The sequence below is a fragment of the Syngnathoides biaculeatus genome, chromosome 5 (genome assembly GCF_019802595.1).
Source record: "Syngnathoides biaculeatus isolate LvHL_M chromosome 5, ASM1980259v1, whole genome shotgun sequence".
NCBI lineage: Eukaryota > Metazoa > Chordata > Actinopteri > Syngnathiformes > Syngnathidae > Syngnathoides > Syngnathoides biaculeatus.
Genome location: NC_084644.1, coordinates 28,145,925 through 28,167,804, shown reverse-complemented (window position 1 = coordinate 28,167,804; position 21,880 = coordinate 28,145,925). Strand labels below are relative to the sequence as shown.

The following is a 21,880-nucleotide window of genomic DNA, read 5'->3' as shown; positions in this document are numbered from 1 at the left end:
ATTGTGTGGATGTTGATAGCGCAATCAATCACCTTATTGATTATTTATTTATTCATTTATTTATATGTTTTTTTATTATTTTTTTGTGGGGTGGAGGGCTTGTTTTTTGCAGATGTCATGATTTGCTTAATCCCAGTCGTTTTGGTTATGGGCTGAATAAACCTTTTTGTCAACTACACAAATACAAGTATACGCACGGATGTCACAAAAAGGCAAATATGAACTATACAAGCAATCTTAATTTTGATACTTGAAACTCTACTACGATAAACTATAACTATATATAAACTATACTATTTTGAGTCTACTTAATGCACTGAAATGTAATCAAATCAGACATAATTTGGCTTTTTGAAATGTTAACTATGTATTTTGAGGAAATTTAAAATAGCTTTTCTAAAGATTGAAAAAAAAAAAACGTTAGAATTACTTGTGTCCTATAATAGATTTCTTATTTTTTAAGAAAGATTCTTCTTTGTCATGCAATTGGAATAACTTAAAAGAGCAAGAATATTAAGAAATCCAATTCTGCCTTTGCAAAGATTGAAATGTGACCATCATTGTTGTGATTGTTTTGTTGTACTGCGTATAACTGAGAACTCTTCTAATATGGAGATTTGCATTTTTAAATTCTATCTATCTATCTATATCTATCTATCTATCTATCTATCTATCTATATCTATCTATCTATCTATCTATCTATCTATCTATCTATCTATCTATCTCTCTCTCTCTCTCATCTCTCTCTCTCTCTCTCTCTATCTATCTCTCTATCTATCTCTCTCTCTCTCTCTCTCTCCTCTCTCTCTCTCTCTCTCCTCTCTCTCTCTCTCTCTCTCTCTATCTATCTATCTATATTTTTTTGTCCTGCATGTGAGGTAAAATTATTTTAAAATGAAGAATCAAAAAACATTTAAAGAACTCTTTAATTAAAAAGGAAATACAATCACCTGATTTTTTTTAATGAGTAAAATAAATATGTTGCAATGTTGCAAAAATACTTCCTAGTTATTTAGAAAAAAGCCACTATTATGAAAATTTTGAATTGTCAAAAATGTTTTTTAACAATTCAAAAAGATCATTGTCACAAGAAAATTGATTCATAAAATAAGCAAAAAAAGTAACCTAAAAATAAATAATAAAATCATGAGAATGTTGATGATGATGATAAAAATATTAGGAATAGTAATAATGATAATAAGAAGGTTATCTTACAATGCAAAAGATGACTGTTGATGGGACACTGGAAAGAAATATAGAAAGTAAAAATAAGTGAAAAAAATTAAATAAATGCTGGACAGTAGCGCTCACAAATATAACAATCTTGATTAATAAAATGAACAGTAATTTTATTCCAAAAATTAAGCAAATTAGAATTTGGGTGAATAGAAACAATAATTAACAAATGCAAAAATGCTCCCATAAAATATAAGCAAAATAATAGCAAAGATTGCAAAGTTATTTAAAATCAGTGAAATAATTGTCAAGTAATTATTATTAATTACAAATCTTGTAATTGTCAGATGATTAAAAACTCACAATTATCATAATGATTATTCCATAATGAACTAAATATAAAATAAATAAGTTGCAAAAAATGACTCCTATTGCTGAGGTTTCTTTATGTAAAATTAATTAATATAACCATTGCAAATTGAAGTCGTTTGTAAAAGTGTGAAATAAATAATAGAATAAGCAGAATAATAGCCAAGTAAGGCTAAATTATTCGTTAAAAAAAGCAAAAATAGTAATGAAACATTACGTATTTATACTGACTTGGAAAAAAAATCACTATTGTGACAGTTTGGCTTGTTTTCGAAAATCAAAATAACAATAACAAAAAGACAACCCCAAAGCACCCAGGTGAGTTAATGAAGTGCGTACGTGCGCGTACGCGGGCGCGCGACCCCGACACGCATGGCAGAAGGTGCGTTCGAGGAGGCCTGACCTGGAGGGGGGGGCGGGCCTTCCTTGCATTGTCCTATTTTGCTTGTGTGTGTGTGTGCGCGTGCGCGCGCGCGGGGGGGGGGGTTGAGCAATCCGATGAGCACTCCAGTCCCCCCTCATTGTTACACGAGTGAGTACCAACCCCCCTCCATTCTCCGTCCCCTCCCTTCTGCTTTCTCCCGCTCCACTTTTTCTTTCTTTCTTTTTTTCTTCTTTTTTTTTTGCGCTTTAGTGGCGACGACCTGCGCGGTTATCATTTTTTTCCCCCTTACTCGGAGGACGAGACATGGGCTCCGTTTCCAACCAGGACTTCCCAGGTTTTGAATTCTCGTTAATTGATTCATTAGGGCCTATTTTACGCCAAGTTGGCAAATACGCGATTACGTTTTATTTTATTATTTTTTTAATTCAATTATTATTATTATTAAAAACTTGTGCTCTTAGGAGTGTGCAAGGCGGACGAGGGCCCCAGCCCGGCCGAGGAGGACTCGCAGACCCTCCTGCGGGGCCTCGGCTCGTGCAAGTGGTTCAACGTGCGGATGGGCTTCGGCTTCTTGTCCATGACGAGCCGGGACGGCGTGCAGCTGGACGAGCCCGTGGACGTGTTCGTGCATCAGGTAAAGCCCCTCCCTCCCCCGCGTCATTTTCACTTCAGAAGGACAAGTCCGGATTAGTTTCGTTGGAAAGGGAGCGAAATTGCACCAGGAATTCGGAGCTGCGTCACGAATTTGTGCTTCCTTTATTTTAATTTTTAATTCTAGATGGGGGGTTGTTGGTTTCAGGTTCAGCACTGTGGATGTTGTTTCCACCCCCCCGTGGGAACACGCGCGGGGGGGGGGGGGGTCTAAGGCCATGTGAACCTATAGGGGGGAAAAAAATGACTAGGAAATGGTTATTTAGCAACTTTTTAAGGGGATAAATATTCAATATTTGTTCTCATTCGTTTAATTCTATTAAAATCATGTTTTTCCCCTGTTCACTGATACTGTGGTTCCACATCCGCCTAATCTCAAAGGTTGTGTGGAGGAAACTGGAGTTAATTGCTCATGTTTGCTTCATGATTCTCAATTCTCCAAATTCTCTGTTCCTAAATGGAGAAATATTTTCTGTATTTTGCAAATTCTTCCACATTTCCTGCCTGGCTCAACCTATTGCAATTACAATCTGCTTCCCCTCATTCAGGACATTTTGGGACCCAGCCCCCCTCCACCAAAAAACAAAAAAAGGAAAAAAAAGGCAATACTTCAATATTTCTTGGCTGATTCATACCATTCAAACTTGTACATTTTCAACTAACTCAGGACATCCTGTGAACTATTGCAACTCAAATCTCAATTCCTCTTCCTCAATTCTTATTCTCTGATGCAATAAAATTCCTTAATTATAAATATTTCCAATATAAACCCCACCCCTCCAAATTTCTTCACTGTTTCAAATCTAACTTCAAACTGCTCCTGTCAATCAGGATATTTTGTGAAGTATTCCCTAAAAATTCCCATATTTAACCATAAAATTCAATTTGCTAACCATAAAAAAATTATTTTGATCTTCAAGCACCTTCTTTCCACATCGACTGATTCAAACTTCAAATAATTCAGCTCATTAAGTGCATGCTAGGAATTATTCCCCTTTTCAACATGTTTCCAATAAAACTCCAACGTGAAGATATATTTTGCATATTTACTGCTTTTTTTTAACCAAATAAATCCATTCCAGCATTGTGCTTTTCCCTTAATCAGAGACATCTTGGCAACTTGTACCACTCCGTCAAATTCTGTCCCATTTTCCTCATCAAAATCCCGAGTGTAGAAATCTCTGCCATATTTATCTCCTCCTTCCACATTTGTAGCATCAGATTTCAATTCAATTCCCCCGATCAACAATCCAATTTCCCTTCCCTTAGTGGACGTCGCTGTTTTATTCTTTAATAACTCCCTCATTCCCGTGAGACTTGTTAAATAAGTGAGTGAGGAATATTAGCACAGATATTTAGGAGAGGTGTGAGGATGTGAAGGTGTACCCCCCCCCCAGGCCCCCCACCTCCACACGAGCGATAAGATAAAGACTTAGCATGTGAATGAGAGGAGAAGGCAGCGACCGCCTCATTCACCTCAAGGTTCCTGTCGTAAATTCATTCAAAAGATTCGACACCGCCCTCCCCCCACCGCACGGTCCAGGCGTGCTTCTTGGGTGCCATTCTATAGGAGCTGTAAAGAATTTTATTTTGTGCTTGCAAATAAACTAAACCACAACAACTCTGCAAGACGGCAAAAGAACATTGAAGGGAAAGTGGGCAAATTGTAACATTGAATTTTTCTATTTGAAATTCTATTTGGATAAAAGGGAAACATTGGGACTTGCGATATCCAGTCTTTTTTTTAATTCAACAAAAATCCCATTGATCACGTTTCAGTGCTCGACATGGGGCTAGCCTTGCTTTTTATTAAAAAAAACAAAACAAGACAAAAAAAAAAAACACATTGTTATGGAGGCCCTTTGAGGACTTTATAAAACACCCAAATTAAACTCTCGAGTCAGGGAGCTCTTATCTTTTACATCCATGGCCCAATGGCCGAGTCTAACCTGCCATATATATAACAAAAAAAAAAAGTCAATTCTCATAAAAAGTAATACATCTGTGCATAAACTTCAAATTGGCTCTCTGGGGACTTTAAAAAAAACTACAAATTTAATGCACGAAACCTTAATTTATTGTACTGTTGGGCTCTCACGTAATTGTAAATAAAGGTGAGAAAAGCCTCAAATGCTCTTAAAGTGCACCAACGCACTTTTTGCTTGAGTTCCTTATTGATATTGGAGGAATTTTGTAAAACTTCAAACTTAATTCAAGAAGCATTAATATTCATTCTACGTGTAAAAGTTATAATTCTACTTAATATACCAATACACAAAGAATCTGAAAAGGTGACTCAAAAGTGAACCACAGTGCAAGAGTTAAAGACTAAAAATCCAACGAGAGCACCATAAAAATATAATTTCCAACAAGGAAATGGTGTGGCTATAACGTCTAGTGTTGAGTGGATTATGTTATGAAATAAAACAATAGCAGCATTGCTTGAGTGGGCTAGAAAAGGCAAATTGGATTAATTACAATTCGTTAAATGGGCCCCAATGCGGGCAAACGGGTGAGCTCGTCCTTGTCCTGTCTTTATAATCGGGTTCATTATGAAGCGCGGCTCGACTAGAAGCTTTTGCGCTCGTCTCCTGAAATTGTCTCATTGAATCAAACTCAAGCAATGCGCGACCAATGGCCGACACCCCTCCGTCCCGAGCCCGCTTCCTTTCTCTTTGGGGGGCTGGAGGCACGTGTCAATGATGGATTGTAAAAGGTTATGGCAATGTTAAAAAAAAAAAAAAAAAAAAACGAGAAAAAAAAAAAGGCCCGGTCTGTAAAATTAGGAGCCGCGTGTCGCCCAAAATGTACTCCAGGGATCCGCTGGGCCTTTTGTGCAGGTGGACAATGAGGTCATACATGTGAATGGGGCATCCCCCGGCCCGTGACCGAGCCCCCTCTTTGTCACGGGGACAGTCCTCCCATTGCTCGCTCCAGTCCCTGACGTCTTCCTCTGCTCTTCCAGGCACAAAGTACAGCAGAGTTTTACTGTAGACACCCTCACAAAATATCCTTATGCTTTAAAACAAACAACATCCCCCCCACCCCCACCCCAATCTCAGCCCTACCTACCTGGTTCAAGCAACTGGAGGCTGTTGATGGCCTTTCATGGGGGGGTTGGAGGGAGTTCACGTGGGGGAGGAAGTGGTTTAACGGTCACCGTCAGGGTCCAGAATCCTGACGTGAGCGGGGCAACGATTGCAGTGGTTTGGTTACGCAGCAGATGCGGATGACGAGGACGTCTTTGGGCCTTTGGTTTTACTTGAAATACATTTATCATCATCACATTAACTCTAAAAAACAGCACAGGAACATGAGGGTGCACATTTTTGGAAGTTGGATACTTTTCATGGATATTAACGGGAATAAATTTGGAATTAAAAAAAAAAAACAAACAAAGGGTCTTAATAGAGAACTTAAATGTAAAGTAGTACCTTTTAAATACTAGTAACCCAAGCTATAAGCCATCATTTGAAGTTTTTTTTTATTTTTTTGATGTGGGCAAGCCAAGTTTTGAGATCCGGTATGCCAGTGAAACTCTTCATTTCACAAACACCGGTAACAATTTGGCAGATAGGAAAAAATGTCTCCAGAAAGACGCTTCAGGCTGTTTGTTGCCACTCGGCCTTTGAGTTTACTTTCAAACTAAACATCAAACAATCATACAGTTTCTATTCAAAACTTTGCCTTATGAAGTGGAGTAACGTGGTGACAGACACTATAACAATACTCAAGGCATAGTCTTTATCCTCGGTGAAGAACCATTTATACGGTATTACTGCAGCTTGCTGAGGAGTTTTAGCCAGCTCGACGTACAATATGTTTGCATTATTTTCTTCCCCGCTCGCCATGGCCGCACACAATGCCCAAAGGGGCAGCAAAATGCCCAGTGAATTCAAACAAAAAATGTGGGAAATATTGTACATTTTTTTTTTTTTTTTACATTCTAATGATGTGATTCCTACATGCTGTTGTGAAGTAAAATCTTCTCCCTGTGCAATTTGATCAAAACAAACATTTGTTGTGCTTTGGGAGAGGCGAGAATAGAGTAATGTCGTTTCCAGGAGAAAACGGGGGAAAAGATATATTTCTAATTTCAATTCCCTAACTTCCCTTAATTTCCTGGAAACTTTCCAGAAATGTACCAATAATGTTTGCAGTTCTACATACAGAAGTTTACTGCCTTATACCAAGCCAGATTCACAATTTTTTTATTTTTTTAAATTCAGATGTCCCTTTTTAATTTTACTTTTTTTTATTGTACGTTAACCATGCGCTTGCGTGGTTTTTCTCCCGGTATACTGATTTTCTTCCCCAAATTCGTAAAACATCCCTTTTTGGTGGTAAATGTGTCTTGTGATTGAAATGGCCCAGAACAATTAGATGGATGAATAAAATTTTGCTGAGTCCAGTAGTGGCCATTTTTCTCTTCCTCTTGATGGATTAAAAATATTTTACTATGAAGATTACATGTCTGCAGAGCACAAGGTGCAACTTCAGAGCATATTTACTACCCTACATTTTTAGACAAAACCTCTTTTAACAATCACAAGGACACAAACAAAATTGATAAAACATACTGTATTCACTACACTTTGAGATTTTCTGTCAAATGAAATATTGCGTTGCATTTGGCCCTATTACAGGTACTCAGGAATCTGAAAACATATATTTTAAAAAATAACACTCAATAGGCTCGCGGAGTTAGCTTCTATGCTAACTGGTCGAGAACAACCTTTGGTCAAAAGTCTTAAAACTGAAGACTATTCAGGTATGGAACAAAATGAAAGTGCGACCACAACATCAAATATCCTAACAATGTTCTCCAAAATGAAACATAGAATATTTTTCCTTAATTGATTGTGAAAAACCAAAATGCGATCTGAATAACCTTCTCATTGGCTCCATTTCAAACCACTCACTCTACTCTAGTAACTGTTGAAGATTTTCTCTTTTTAAAGGGCTAATTTCACTTTGGATTTAGCCAGAATCTTTTTTTTTTTTTTTTGGCGGGTGGGTGGGGGGTGGGATTCAGGCACAAGCGGGACTTTGGTATCCATTTTGAAGAATGATTTGTGTAACTCATTCTGGTCGGTTGTCCCAAATCTAAATCTTAAGCCTAAATCTTTCAGAACATTCACGTCGGCTATAGTTTGGCCTGTAATAATTTGGCTTTAGCGCCGGTCTTTCTTCTTCTGAAAGTTTAATGAGCGAGAACATAATTTCCCCTTGAAAATATGTCCGTGTCGTACGTTGTTTGCCGCCATTTTATAATCCTCTGCCCTTTTCTTGTGAAAGCTCTTCAGGGTCATTTGAGGTCAATGTAACTCTGCGCTATCTTATTGTTTACTGACAGGGCATTTAAGCCACCCGCTTTTTTTTCATTGTCATTTGATTAATTCAGTAACTCGACCCCCCCCCCCATTCCTCCCCTTCCCAGGCACGCGCTGTCAAACAAACCAAGAAATCAAATTACAACCCAAGATGTTGCAGGCGCCCACAAGGGTGGGCTGTTTTTTGAGGGAGGGGGTTATCAGAGGAAGACATCATTCAGACAACACTTCTCCCCTCCCCCACAAACTTTTAATCTTGTTCGTCTTTGTGCCCAACAACCATCCAAGGAATGTCATCCTGATCATACCACCCCACCCCCACCCATTTGACCCCCCCCCCTTCCCCCTTTGCATCCTGCAGTTTAGATTTTAGCAGTGGTCCGTGTGTTAGTGGAGTGGGGGGCTGCAGTGTGGAATGCTGTTCCTCCATCCAGAGAGCAAGGTGGGGGGATGGGTTGAAGGTCAGTCACATTAGGTTGAACATTCGAAGGTGGAGGGGAGACAAAGAGGCATTAAGCAACACAAAAGCAGTGGGGGGGGTGCGTGTTTGTGTGTGTGTGTAAAAAGCAAAAAAACACAAAAAAAACTAACCTAAAAGTACTCACTTGTAGAAGTTAGACGTGTAGAAGTCAAAAGTGTGCGCAAAAGTATCAAACACAACTTTAGCAAGTAAATATTAGTCAAAAGCTAAAAGTAAAAGCAGTAACTCAGCAAAGTAAAATGGGTCTAAAAGCAAAATTACCCACACTGTGTAAAGCTGAATTATAGGGGCCATAAAACATAGAGAAGCGTATTTTTAAGACTGCCAAATTTGAATGAATGAAAAAAAAAATTACCACATATGCAAAACAAAGCACTGAAATTGTTGAAAAAGGGTTCTTCATCGTCGCGCTGACGTCACTGTGGCGATCCCACGGGCAGTTTGCCTTGGAGGTCATTTTATACTTGCGCGGTCAACAACGTCCGCGTTGCATCACATGATCTCTGCATTTCCCCACGCGGCAGCTCCGCATAGCTTGTCCGTAGCCTGCCGCACGCACGCCAAAGTTGCTGCACGGTGAGAGCACGAACCACCTACGCCACCGCCTTCTTGATCGATTTTTGCAGCAAATTAAACTCAACATCTGGTCATTTAGGTCCATTTGTTCTAGCAAACACACTTCCACAGTTGCCAGTGCTGCTGCTTTGTTCCTTGTTAGGGAAGTGAAAGTAAAATCGGTGACCAGAAAAGACTAAAAAGTGCTGAGGAAACTCCACGCTTTGTCATCCTAGCCAGTACCAGCTCTGGGAGCAAACTAAATTTTGACTGGGACAGCCGGCGTGACGTCGGCGTGGTCGTATAAAGAGGCCTTTATACCTGAATGCAACCCACCCGTGCAGTTTTGAAAATGCGCTGCAGTTCTTCTCCAATTCATAAATGTCGCAATGGCGGCTCTTCGTTAGGGTAACGCGGGGGGGAGGGGCGTTTCCTTTGCATTTTTTTTGGGCCATTCACAGAAGCCATTTTTACTTTACTTTCCGTAACAATGAACAAAGCAGCAACAATGACTAGAACAAATGGGTGAGCAGATGATTCATTTAATTAGGCTGCGAAATTGATTGACAAGGCGGCAACATAGGTGCTATGTGGACCCAAGAGGGACGCTGAATAAGTCATCACAGCATGTGACTAAAATGGACACATCACGGTAGATGATCTCTGAGGCATTCGCTGTGCAGCAACAAATTTTGCCATGTGTGCGTCAAGGGACGCAGAGGGCCAGTACTGTAGAAAAAGGTGGACCAGTACTGATTCCCCCAGTTAGATGTGCTTTGTTTCTCAGCAAAATGATATTGCAATATCAGAGAGACAAAGTATTGTATGTCATGATGCATGTGTAACATGCAATATAATACCAAGTAAAAAGGAATTTTCTAACAAAATATTTGTTGACTGGTGTGCTCGTTACCTCTCAGCATCCTCTGAAGCTTTGTAATAACATGATAATGAATGCCCGTAACGACTCCTCACCCTTGGCTGTTGCTTCTTCTCCAGAGCAAGTTGCACATGGAGGGATTCCGCAGCCTGAAGGAAGGCGAAGCCGTGGAGTTTACTTTCAAAAAGTCCTCAAAAGGGCTGGAGTCGCAGCGGGTCACGGGCCCCGGGGGCGTCCACTGCGTGGGCAGTGACCGCAGACCCAAAGGCAAGAAACTGCAGAAGAGACGCTCGAAAGGTGACCGGTAAGCAAAAGTGGCGGAAAAACTACATGTGGAATTCATCAGACGCTCGTTTGGAACGAAACTTGTGGCCGGGGGTATATGAGGCGATGTGACGCAACGAAGAAATCTGAACAATTGTGAATCAATTATAGTCGGCAACACCAACCCCACACCTGCCGATGCACAGGAACAGAAAAACTGGGTTGAGGCTCCATATTTAATTTCCTGAGATACAAGTTTTAATTTGTTCTCGAAACACTAGTATCGCAAATCATGTTTTCTAAAAAAAAAAAATGAATGGAAATACCATTAATCCGTTCTAGACTCCTTAAAGTAATAGTCCGCTGAACAATGAAAACCCTTAATCCGATAGGTCATGTCAAATGTACTGTACTTTGAAAATTTGAGGTTAATCCGATATCATTTAATGGTGTTTTTATCGGCAATTACGAATGTTCACGGGCGCCGCCATTTTGGCGAGTCACATAACTTAAAAAACAGGAAGTGACATCTCAAACAAAATTCTGTACAGCACTGATTTCTCAGATTTACCCTCATCTGCTCAAGAAATAGCAGTATTGGTTGATCAGGACGACGGAGGAATACGGCCATACAGATTTGAACCTGTGGCTGTAAATAGTAAGTTTCTTTCGGCTTGTCCCTTTCGGGGTCGCCACAGCGTGTCATCTCAGATGAACGCACATATATATTTGGCACAATTTTTACGCCGGATGCCCTTCCTGACGCAACCCTTCTCAGGGAGTTGAGGCCCCAGTGGGATACGAACCCACAACCCCTGGTTTACCAAACCAGTGCTCTAACCACTGAGCTACAGGGTCTCGACACAAACCTGTGGCTGTAAATACTGGTTAATATTTGGATGGATTTTCGGACGGGAATAACGCCGGAGTCTCACTCGCTAACTAACAACAGGTGCAGAACGGTTGAAGGCCAATTGTGTGGAACAGTAATTATGGAAACTTTTGGCAAAGGTCGCTCAAAGAAAAAAATATGAATACCACCAAAGTTTTCACGAAAAATGGACAGCCTTTGTGGAGAGGGAGGGTTTCGCTGTGTGTTTAAATTCACAGACGGGGAGTATGCCAAAGCATTTGTCCTTGTCGTTGCCAATCAATATTTTGCCAACATGGCATGAAGCCAAGATAATCAAATGAACAAAAGACATGCCTTTGTCGGCAAGAACTGTTCACCATCGTACCATCGTGATGGCAATTCAAATTGATTTACGTTCACGATTAACGGATGGAAGGCTCAACGCCTGCATGACGTATGAAGCACAAGAAGTAGCATTGATGGTAAAAAGTACTTTGGTCATCATTGGTTAGCAACATCATAACAATGTTATTTAAGAGAAATCAGAGACTTATTGCACTCTAAACGTCTTGGCCTTCAATAAATGCGCAAATACATCTGTACATATGTGATATGGCTCAGGATGACCGCACTTTGCTAGCCACTGGGTCCTGAAAACTTCTTTTCTTAATGGGCAGAATCTGCCACCGAGCAAAATTTCACAATACAGTAGGGCATTTTCACATGTCCAACGGTGGTGGTACTGCATATGAATACACTACAAATCGACCATGATTTCTTTTACGCACAGAATACGTCACATCCGCGCAAGGAGGTCATGTGGCTCGCCAAAAATGGCGGCGCCCATGAAAATTTGTAATTGCCGATTAAAAACACCATTAAATGATATCGAATTAACCTCAAATTTTCAAGGTGCAGTACATATGACATGACATATCAGCTTAAGGCTTTTCATTGTTCAGTAGACTGTTCTTTTAAGAAAACGCATTTTGTCGGGAAAAATAGCACTCTTTAGAAAAACATGCCATAATGACAAATAGAATGTACAGAAATGAAAGTTTTTGCTACATTGTTTCAATTCCATTGTGATGTGCTGATTCCTGGTGTGCCCATCATGGCCACCTGGAGGGAGTATAAGACATACAGCTGTACATCCAACTGGTCTCAGCTCCTCTATAAACTGCAGAACAAAAGTCGTCTTTTGCAGGGGATAACGAATACATGCTTGTGAGTATTTTTACATTATCCATCAAGACTGGTTTTTAGAAGTGTCTGTTCCTTTGTAGGGTTGTTAAACAACAACCCCAATGCTATTAGTTATTTGTTTCCCATGTTAGCATGAAGCTACCTAACTTTCAGGCAGTGATGTCAAATCTCTGATCATCAGTTGTGATGTGAACTATTTTGACCTGGTGTATAAATGTGCCACAACATTTGATCAGAACAGATCATCAGGGTAAATCTCCCATGAGCGCTTCATTTATCAATGTAGGGAGTTACCCATCTAGCACAGTAGTGGTTGTTGTTTTTACGTGTTTATCAAAACAACAGCTTGATTCAAATGTTTAAAGTACCGGTGGTTAAAAACTAGCTCTCCGTTGGAGACCAGTTCTGTTTGGAAGTTGCCACATTTACATACATAAATGACGACGTCAATGTGCATTTATGTTAAGACTGAGACAGAACACAGCCTGGCACTGTTCCAATTAATGGATGTCTTGGACACTCAGGTGAAGAGAGGGGCAGAGCTGTCAAATGATCACCACCCGGTGGTTTGTTGGCTCCGATGCTGAGGGAAGATGCCGGTCCGACATGGCATGCGTAAGCGTATTGTGAGGATTCCCCTGTCAGAAGCAATTTCAATTCCCACCTCCGGAAGAACTTTGCTCACGTTCTGGATGAGGTGGGGGACATTGAGTCAGAGTGGACGATGTTCCGCGCCTCCATTGCTGAGGCGGCTGACCGGAGCTGTGGCCGTAAGGTGGTCGGCGCCTGTCGTGGCAGCAATCCCCACACGTTGGTGGACACCAACAGTGAGGGATGCTGTCAAGCTGAAGGAGTTCAATCGGGCATTTTTGGCCTGTGGAACTCCGAGACAGCTGATAGGTACCGGCTGGGCAAGCGGAATGCAGCTTCGGTAGTCAGTGAGTCAAAACCCAGGCACATGGAGAACGACTTCAAGACTCCTTCGAGGAAATTCTGGTCCACCGTCCGGCATCTGAGGGGGAAGCAGTGCACAGTCAACACGGTGTATAGTAAGGATGGGGGACTGCTGACCTTAACTCGGGATGTTGTGAGTCAGTGGGGAGAATACTTCGAAGACCTCCTCAATTCCACCAACACGACTTCCCATGAGGAAGCTGAGTCTGGGCTAAGGTGGGCCCTTCTATCTCTGGGGTTGAGGTCACCGAGTTGGTTAAAAATTTCCTTGGTGCCAGGGCCTTGGGGGTGGATGAGATTTGCCCGGAGTTTGTAAAGGGTGTTGTGGGGTTGTCCTGACTGACACGCCTCTGCAACATCGAGTGGACATTGGGGACAGTGCCTCTGGATTGGCACACTGGGGTGGTGGTCCCTTTTTAACACCGGAGGGTGTGTTCCAACTATAGGGGGATCACACTCTTCAGCCTCCCTGGTGTTGCCTATTCAGGGGTGCTGCAGAGGAGGGTCCGTCGGAAAGTTGAATCTCAGAACAATGTGGTTTTCGTCCTGGCCATGGAACAGTGGACCAGCTCTACACCTTCGGCAGGATCCTCAAGGGTGTTTGGCCAACCAATCTACATGTGTTTTGTGGACTTGGAGAAGCCGTTGGACCATGTCCCTCAGGGAGTGTTGTGGGAGGTTCTTCAGGAGTATGGGGTACCTAACCCCCTGATATGGGCTGCTCGGTCCCTGTACGACTGGTGTCAGAGTTTGGTCCACATTGCTGGCAATAAGTTGGACTCGTTTCCAGTGAAAGTTGGACTCCGCCAAGGCTGTCCTTTGTCACCGATCCATCTTGATGTCTTCCATGTCTTCCGAATGGTTCCCCAGCTTGGGAAAGAGGGGAACTAATCAAAGGGGCTTTGTAAAGTTGCTCCAGCATGGCAATGATGTTCTCAGCCAGGAACTGTCAGATGCTCACGGGATTGTGAGCAAGGGTGTTGTCTGCCACAATTCTCACCTCTTTTTATACACTAACGAAGTAAATGCCCCAGGATCTCCCTCTATAGATGTGGTAGTTGATCATCTGGTCCACAACTTGTCGTTTGGACAATCTTTGTGACACCAGACCTGGAACCTTTCTGACATATCACAGAAGCAGATACTGTATACACTTTGTGGAGCGAGTCATTGACCAATATCAAGTGTGCCATTGTTTAGTGTGTTACTCTTTTGAAATGACTACTTGAAAACCAAGCTATCATCAGTCCAAACCTTTTGGATTTCAGCTTCTGCTGTTCCATTGCATTTGCCGAACCCCCCCCCCCCCCTTTCCCACTCCCCCACCTTGGCAAGGGTCAAATCGGCACCGGCTTGATGTGTGACCTGGATCAATAACTGTTTAAATCTTTTGAACCCCCCACCCCCACCCTACCCCATTGGACTCAAACCCACGAGTCGTCAACCACGATAGGTTGGACAAGAACTGTGTATCTCCGTGTTCTTTTATAAAATGTCTACAGAAAGGTACTGTTGCTTCTATTTTTTTTAAATGATTTGAATACGACATCCAGGAGGTTATAATTTCATTTTGAAAGACTGCGATCGCACACTTCATTTTTCATTAAAATTCATTTGAGGTTTGACATGTATAGAAGCTCATTAACCTTTGTTTGCAACCATACTGTAATATTATACTTTCCTATAGTCTGTAGGATTGGTACATAGATCAGCTGGTTGTTTGTAAAGTCACTAATCACTCTGCACTTTATATATATATATATATATATATATATATATATATATATATATATATATATATATATATATATATAAGCAGACATGTTTCAGTATTTATGAATATCAGTACATGATAATGTTCTGAACACCCTATCGGTGAGTGACCGATTCTAAATTCTGGTTACCCTTCACAAAGGCTCACTTGAGGGTATGCAGTTTGTTTTGTGGGCAGAGAGATCCCCCCCCCCCACTTTTTTTTTTTTTTTTTTTTTTAATATTATGGCGCCCGGGGTTAGAGGTGTATCACCTTCACCCTGCTGTCATTTGCGATTAGAACCATCGAGTAGTCGGTGCGAGAGTGGAGATCATTCCGGCTTCAAAGAGCCCTGCGAGGCCCTCACCCGTTCAATAACTGCCCCCTGCAACCCCCCCCCCTCATGGGCCGCATTAATCCATTGATAAGATATCGTTCACCCTCCCGCCCCATTTTGTTATGCAGTGTTTTGTTTGTTTGTTTTTTATTTTTTGGCTGATCAGTACAAATAAAGCTTTGTTTGGGATCTTGAGTCTAGAGTCAGAATTTTATTTTATTTTTTTTTAAAGTCCACATTTCCATGGGCCAGCAAAAAAACAAGCTCTGTTTAATTGATAACAGATGCAAGAGGCAAGGCAAGCGGGTGAAAGGTCAGTGTTGCCATGGCAACAGTGTATAAGTAAATGCAAGCGCACTCTGGTGGTGAGTAGGGGTCAGGGTTCAGAGGTCATTCCTGCCACCCTCCTGGACAAAGGACCACTTCCCCTCGACGCTACTGACGACGGATGCCGCTTTAGGGGCGGGGCCGTGACGCCGCGGCTGAGATGCCCCCGCGCTGTCCCCAACGGGCGTCACCACAAAGCAAAAGCGGCTCATCTGTTCTGACTTCAATGGTGGAAAAGAGGGTGACCCGCCTCTCTCTGGTACCAACCGACCACCCCACGCCCACCACCCATCTGTCTTACAGCTGTACATGATTGGTCTTTCTAGACCCCCGTGCCCTCTGCTTCAACGCTGCTGGTCTTGGTTGGACCTTGAGTTTTACTTGCACTAGGTCAGTGGTCGTCAGCTGACGTCACAGAAAGGGGTAGCGGTCTGAACTTGAGGCACCACTTGGAGTGGAGTCATGAATTTGATGACTTGGGACTCGAGTTGACAAAATCGAGACTTGCAACTTGGATTTAGACAAAGACTCGTGACTTCACTTGGACTTTAACCCACTGACTTGAAAAGACATGCTACTTTGATAAAAACACAGAATCCAAAATTCATAGCTGATATACTGTGTCATTGAAAATAACTAATAATAAGTGTATATAATTATACACACACTACAGGAAACCATGAAATAATTGCTGCAGGTTGTATTGATAATTTATTAGATCAAAGTGCATTAAGCTGTTATTACTATTGTTGATGCTTTTTTTTTTTTTTTCAGTTTATGAAATTATTTTGGCTTGGCCGTCCCCCACTGGCATGAGCCAAGCACGTCGTCTCGGAGCGGAAACAGGAGTGTTGAAGCATTCTGTCACTCACCTCTGTATACTCTGAAACTGACCAATGAGCAGCCAGCGTGCATGTGGGGGCGGGACTGATTTGTGACTTGCCAGTGATGTCGATCACTCCGGTGAATGACCAGGCGGCGTCAGGCAGAGGTGGAACTTAAAGGAAGACTCTCCCCAAAATTATAGGATGTTAGTAGATGAGGGTTCAGTGATTCTTTTAATGCCAGAGTTATCCACAGATTTCAACAAACGTCTCTAAATTGGATAAGTATTATTGAAATTCCTCTCTTGCTCAGACATTCCAATGAGCCCGGCTGGAAAACTGACAGCCAATCAGCGTTTGCCACGCCTGCAGTGCTTCCTGTTCTAACCCTCCCCCCATTGCTTGTGGATACGGTTCACCGAACAGAAAACGTCCACCGTCTGACATTTTGTAGCTGATTTTTTTTTTCTTTTTTTTTTTTTTTGTGAAAAATAATTACAAAAAAAAAATTGCATAATGTACAATGTTCAAGCCTGTGCATTTGAGCCACAATACCCACAGGCGGAACTTGACGTGTTGGAGAGGGGCATGACGCTCACGGAGGGCATAACATGGACCTCGGAGTGTTCCAGACAGGCTCATTTCGAAAGACTGGTTTTCGTTTTTATTTGTGTCCTAATGCCAACTGTGGTGGAATACCAGTAGTGTTGCGAGTTTGAAAAGGTCGAACAAAAAAATGGAGCGTACCGAAATTAACTTGATCACGATCAACTTGTCTGCATAACATAGATACTAGATAATAGATCCAAAGTTGTTTGGATGAAGACATGTTGCATATAAATTTACTTTTGATCCATGACCGTTTGATGAAAGGACCATTCGTACATCCAGCGGAAAATCGGTGAGTACATGTTTTTTATGGTCTTGGAATCTTATGTGAATGCTATGTGAGCTATATGAATGGTAAGGTCTGATTTTCCGAGTGTGACGTAGGACTATCTAATGGTTTATTTATATCTGGAATATAAAATGCAAAAAAAAAATAAAATTGGGACTTCCCTAAAGTGATTACACGTACAGTATATTTCCATCCATCCTTTTTCTTAGCCGCTTAGCCGCACAAGGGTCGAGGGAGTGCCTGAGCCTATCCCAGCTGTCAACAGGCAGGAGGCAGGTTACACATACGCAGACACGGGGTGAACATGCAAACTCCACACATGGAGGTCAGGAATTGACCCCAGGTCCTCATAACTGTGAGGCCAATGGTTTACAGCTGGTCCACTGTTCCGTCTCATAAAGTGTTGTTGCTTATAGAGCTCGTGCACGTGACGTCAGCATTTTCACGGCGCCATATTGCTGCTCACACATAGCTGCTTGACATTGTGGGACACATTGAACCAGAGGAGAATATTAACAACACCTGAGACCTGTTGTGCTGTTGGTTGTCACAACAGACGAGACAGATATTCAAAGAGATCATTCTATGGAATACCATCTGAAAAGACCAGAAAAGATCGATAGATTTCGCCAATTAAACGTGATGGCTGGTGCCAAACAAAATACACAGGCCTGTTTGGCGATCACTTCATTTCAGGTCTGAATTATTTTAAATCTCAAATTACGAAGTATTTATAATGCCAAATTGACTCATTTGAGAACAATGCGTATTTAAAAAAAAAAAAAAAATTGTTGCAGAGAGGTTTAGAGGTGCGTGCGTGCGTGCGTGCGCTTGTGTGGCCGGAATACGCTTCCGTGTCTGGAGGAGCTGACTCCCTGTCCTTTTTTTTTTTTTTTTTCTCCCCTCGCCTCAATCATAGTTAATGAATGAGACTTCGTGTAAAACCTGGGGTTATTTATTTAAATATTGGTATTTGTATTGAATATTAGCTGAAAAGATCAATGGATTCTGAGAAAGGTTAACGTGTAGCCGAATACGCTTCTGCGTTCACGAGCTATCAACCTGTCACTGTCCGATTTATTCCAACAAAGTATTTGTATGCGTCCAGACTTTTATACGTTTTGAAACATTTATGCGCAGATCTTGATGACTTACTCACCAGATCCATGTATATATCCAGTTGTCCAAGACAAGCGGAACCGGTTTAACTGTCCAATTTTGTATTGGCGAAAACATCGACTTCGGCATTAGATATGGGTTCTCTATGCCCAGTGTGTCTTAATTTTACACATACCTTCATTTATTATCACCTTCTAAATGTTTAACGGTATCAGACAAAACTCTGGGTGTCGTGCTATAGAGTTCGTGCACCTATGTCATCAAATCTCATCACTGGCCAGAAGTGTCAGTCAAACAAACCATTCCTCAACGCTAAGTCAGTTGGAGACGAGGCGAAAATGCGTCTTATAGCGTCTTTAGACTATGAAGCAGCTTCCGCTTGTCTTGGATGGACAACTGGATCTACATCTGTCTGGTGAGTAAGTCATCGAGATTTATACGGAAGAGTTTGAAAGTGTAGAAAAGTCTGGACGCATACATATACTTTGTTGCTGGATCTGTTCTCAATCAAGAATAAATCCCACAGTGATGGAGCCACTCAGATTTTTTTCAATACAAATACCAATATTTAAATAAATGACCCCTGGTTTTACACAAACTCTCATTCATTAACTATGATTGGGGGAAAAAATTAGGACAGTGAGTCGTCTCCAACCGTACATGAAACTCGTTGTGACCACACTTTAAGCTTTGGTAAACGTCTCCGTGACAGATGTTTTTTTTCTTTCTTTTTTTTTTTTAAATATGCATTGTTCTCAAAGGAGCCAATTTGGCATTATAAATACTTTTGGGGAATTTGAGATTGAGAATAATAATTCCTACCTGAAGCGAAGTGATCGCTACACAGTCGTGTGTATTTAGTTGGGCACCATCTATCAGGTCTAATTGCCGAAATCCATCGATCTTTTCTCGTCTTTTCAGCTGGTATTCTATAGTATGACCTCAGTGTATATCTGTCTCGTCTGTTGTAACAACCAACAGCACAACAAGTCTCAGTCATTGTGAATATTCTGCTCCGGTTCAATGTCCCCCACACTGTTGAGCAGCTCTTTTTGACCGGCAATATGGCGCCATGAAAATGGTGACGTCACGTGCACGAGCTCTATGACATATTTTCGTTTCGTCTCAATGGATTTAGCATTGGACAATGCTTTGCTTGACCGGCAATATGGCCAGTCATGTGATTTCGGTGACATAGGTGTACCAGCTCTGTACAGTACTGGCACAAGAGGCTATCGCTAAGCGGCTAATAACCAGTAATTGTTAGATGCGTGGAAATTTCCCCGGCTCATGAACGAGCCTCAACTGTGACAGCCACAGCTTTATTCTGTCAGGTTGACCCCACGGGAGGTTAAAGAAAGAGAAATTTGGGTGCGTTTTTTTCAGTTTTGTTGCACAAGACTTCGGCCTGTAATGCTAAGCACCGGCGACGTTAGGAGCGGGGTCAAGGATGTTTCTTCCGTGTTTATTTGTGAAAGCCGGCACATATCCAGATTTTGCTTGGATTTCAAAAATGTTCTTTTTCAATTTTTTTTCAATTAATGTCCAAAATATATGTAATAATATTCAGATTGGAGGTTTTATTGTTCATATGAATTTTGGAGAGAGTTTTCCTTTAAGTGAACCGAGTGATTTGTTCCTGAAGTGGTGTAGTGAAGTGATATGTTTGCTTTTAAAGTGCATGTTTTGTCATTATTTTATTTTTTTCATTTGCTTGTTATGCTAATTTGCTTGCTGTGGTGTGACAATTTTAGTTTCACCGTGACACCGTCAGTGTGTACATCGTCAGTAATGACTTGCCTATGGAGACTAATGTAAACTGCTTCTGCCTCGATGTAAAATTGCAATTGTTCCGCACTGTCTCGTGAGTGCCATCATATGGTAGTTTACATCCACGCTAAAACACTTGTTGGCATGCATGCTAACAGCGGAACCAGTCTAGTGGCGTTTCAACTGACCTGTAGTGCTGATGTCCTTGCAGGTGCTACAACTGTGGCGGTCTTGATCACCATGCCAAAGAGTGCAAGTTGCCACCCCAGCCTAAAAGGTGCCACTGCTGCCAGAGCATCGATCACATGGTGGCCACCTGTCCAATCAAAGCACAGCAGCCCTCGCCGGGTTCTAAGGGAAAGCAGTCCTCCTTGAAGGGCAACGCGGAGGAGCAAGAGGGACGCGCGTCGGCCCTTCCTCAGGAGCCCTCCGAGTAGAGAGGTCGGGTGGAGGTGGGTGTTTCTTGGTGGGCGGGCAGGGTGGGTAACACGGAGGCCAATCAAACTGTTTTGACAGAGGGATCGCCTCGCACCTCAAGCTTCTTTTGGAACTACCTCAGGTCGAAACGAATATTCTCAAGAAGAACGTTGCTGATGTATTTCTTTTCTTCGCTGTTTTTGAATTTGTTGTAATTGCTTACACTCAGGAATACTGCTGTATGATTGCACTCTTTTCAATAGTAAGAATCACTGATGTTATTTATAGGCCTTTACGTTACACCTACTTCCATGTGGCAAAAAAACAGATAACCACAGATTTCACTTGATTTTTTTTTTTTTTTTTAACTCAAGTACTCACAATATGATTACAGATACCGCCAGTACTTTTCAATTAACACAGTGAGAAATAATTGTGAAGACCTTCCTTTCATGTTCTTATGCACATGATGATTTTGCCGATCTACTTGAGAGGAGGACTTACTCAATGTCAAGATTTAAAAAAAATTTCTTTTGTTGCCTTAAGTATGGGTGGCTGATATCGACAGCCTATACCTGATATCTTGAAATAAGGCCGGTGTCGACAGGACAGATACCGGATTTTGGTACTTACCCATCTCTCTCGAAAAAAAAAAAAAAAGTAATCATTTTGGGGTATATTTGGTGGTATAACCCAAGGGTATTGTCATTGTTTTCAGTTCAAGTCAGCAGTAGTTAATCACTTTCTGCCACTTGGAAGTACCCTTGGCGCGTATTTCTTTCTTTTTTGTTTTGTTTTTACTCTGTTGGTGTGGTCACGTGGTACACTTTCTTGGCCACCCCCGCCATGTAAGAACTGTGTGCTAAATGTTAGACGTCACCATTGCAGTTATCTCACTTTGATTTTGAATTCTAACAAATCCTGCATCCATCGCTTCCAATTGAAAATGCTCAGGTTACATTTTATTTACATTATCAGTACTACCAAGCATAGAGTATGCTACGTTATCAGTACTACAATCCACACACAGGGTCATTAATCAACCGTGCACATGCCTCACTTTGGCAAGAGAGTCTCAACAAGTTATGCAGTCTCCACCTCCGATAACGGTTACTGATAGCATATGCTACATAATCAGTTCTACTAAGCATATGATACCGTATTAGTACCACTGACCATTCAACATCAATCTCCATACCTCACTTTGGATATAATTCCAACATATTCTGTATTCACCAACACTGAATGCAGTTTACAATGGCATATGCCACATTATCAGTACTAGTCAGCATATGCTGCTTTTTCCGTATTACTGACCACACAAGAT

General features: G+C 41.6%; 1 protein-coding gene across 2 annotated transcripts; it reads left to right on the top strand.

Annotated features, from left to right (window-relative positions):
* Nucleotides 1-1,903: 1,903 nt before the first annotated feature.
* lin28aa (lin-28 homolog Aa) lies at nt 1,904-20,905 on the top strand. Of its 2 annotated transcripts, XM_061821086.1 has the most exons (5): nt 1,904-2,078; nt 2,181-2,265; nt 2,393-2,565; nt 9,951-10,135; nt 20,348-20,905. In XM_061821086.1, the coding sequence occupies exons 2-5, from the start codon at nt 2,235-2,237 to the stop codon at nt 20,571-20,573; spliced, it is 615 nt and encodes a 204-aa protein (XP_061677070.1). In that variant the 5' UTR covers nt 1,904-2,078; nt 2,181-2,234; the 3' UTR covers nt 20,574-20,905. The 2 variants fall into 2 exon arrangements, with proteins under 2 accessions (XP_061677070.1, XP_061677069.1); XM_061821085.1 differs by having other exon boundaries at nt 1,904-2,265.
* Nucleotides 20,906-21,880: the final 975 nt, after the last annotated feature.

Excerpts from the sequence above, each read along its gene's own strand:
- lin28aa (XM_061821086.1), top strand. The coding sequence starts at position 2,235 with ATGGGCTCCGTTTCCAACCAGGACTTCCCAG. Across the intron at positions 2,266-2,392 it reads TTCCAACCAGGACTTCCCAG|GAGTGTGCAAGGCGGACGAG; the intron begins GTTTTGAATTCT and ends TTGTGCTCTTAG. Across the intron at positions 2,566-9,950 it reads TGGACGTGTTCGTGCATCAG|AGCAAGTTGCACATGGAGGG; the intron begins GTAAAGCCCCTC and ends CTTCTTCTCCAG.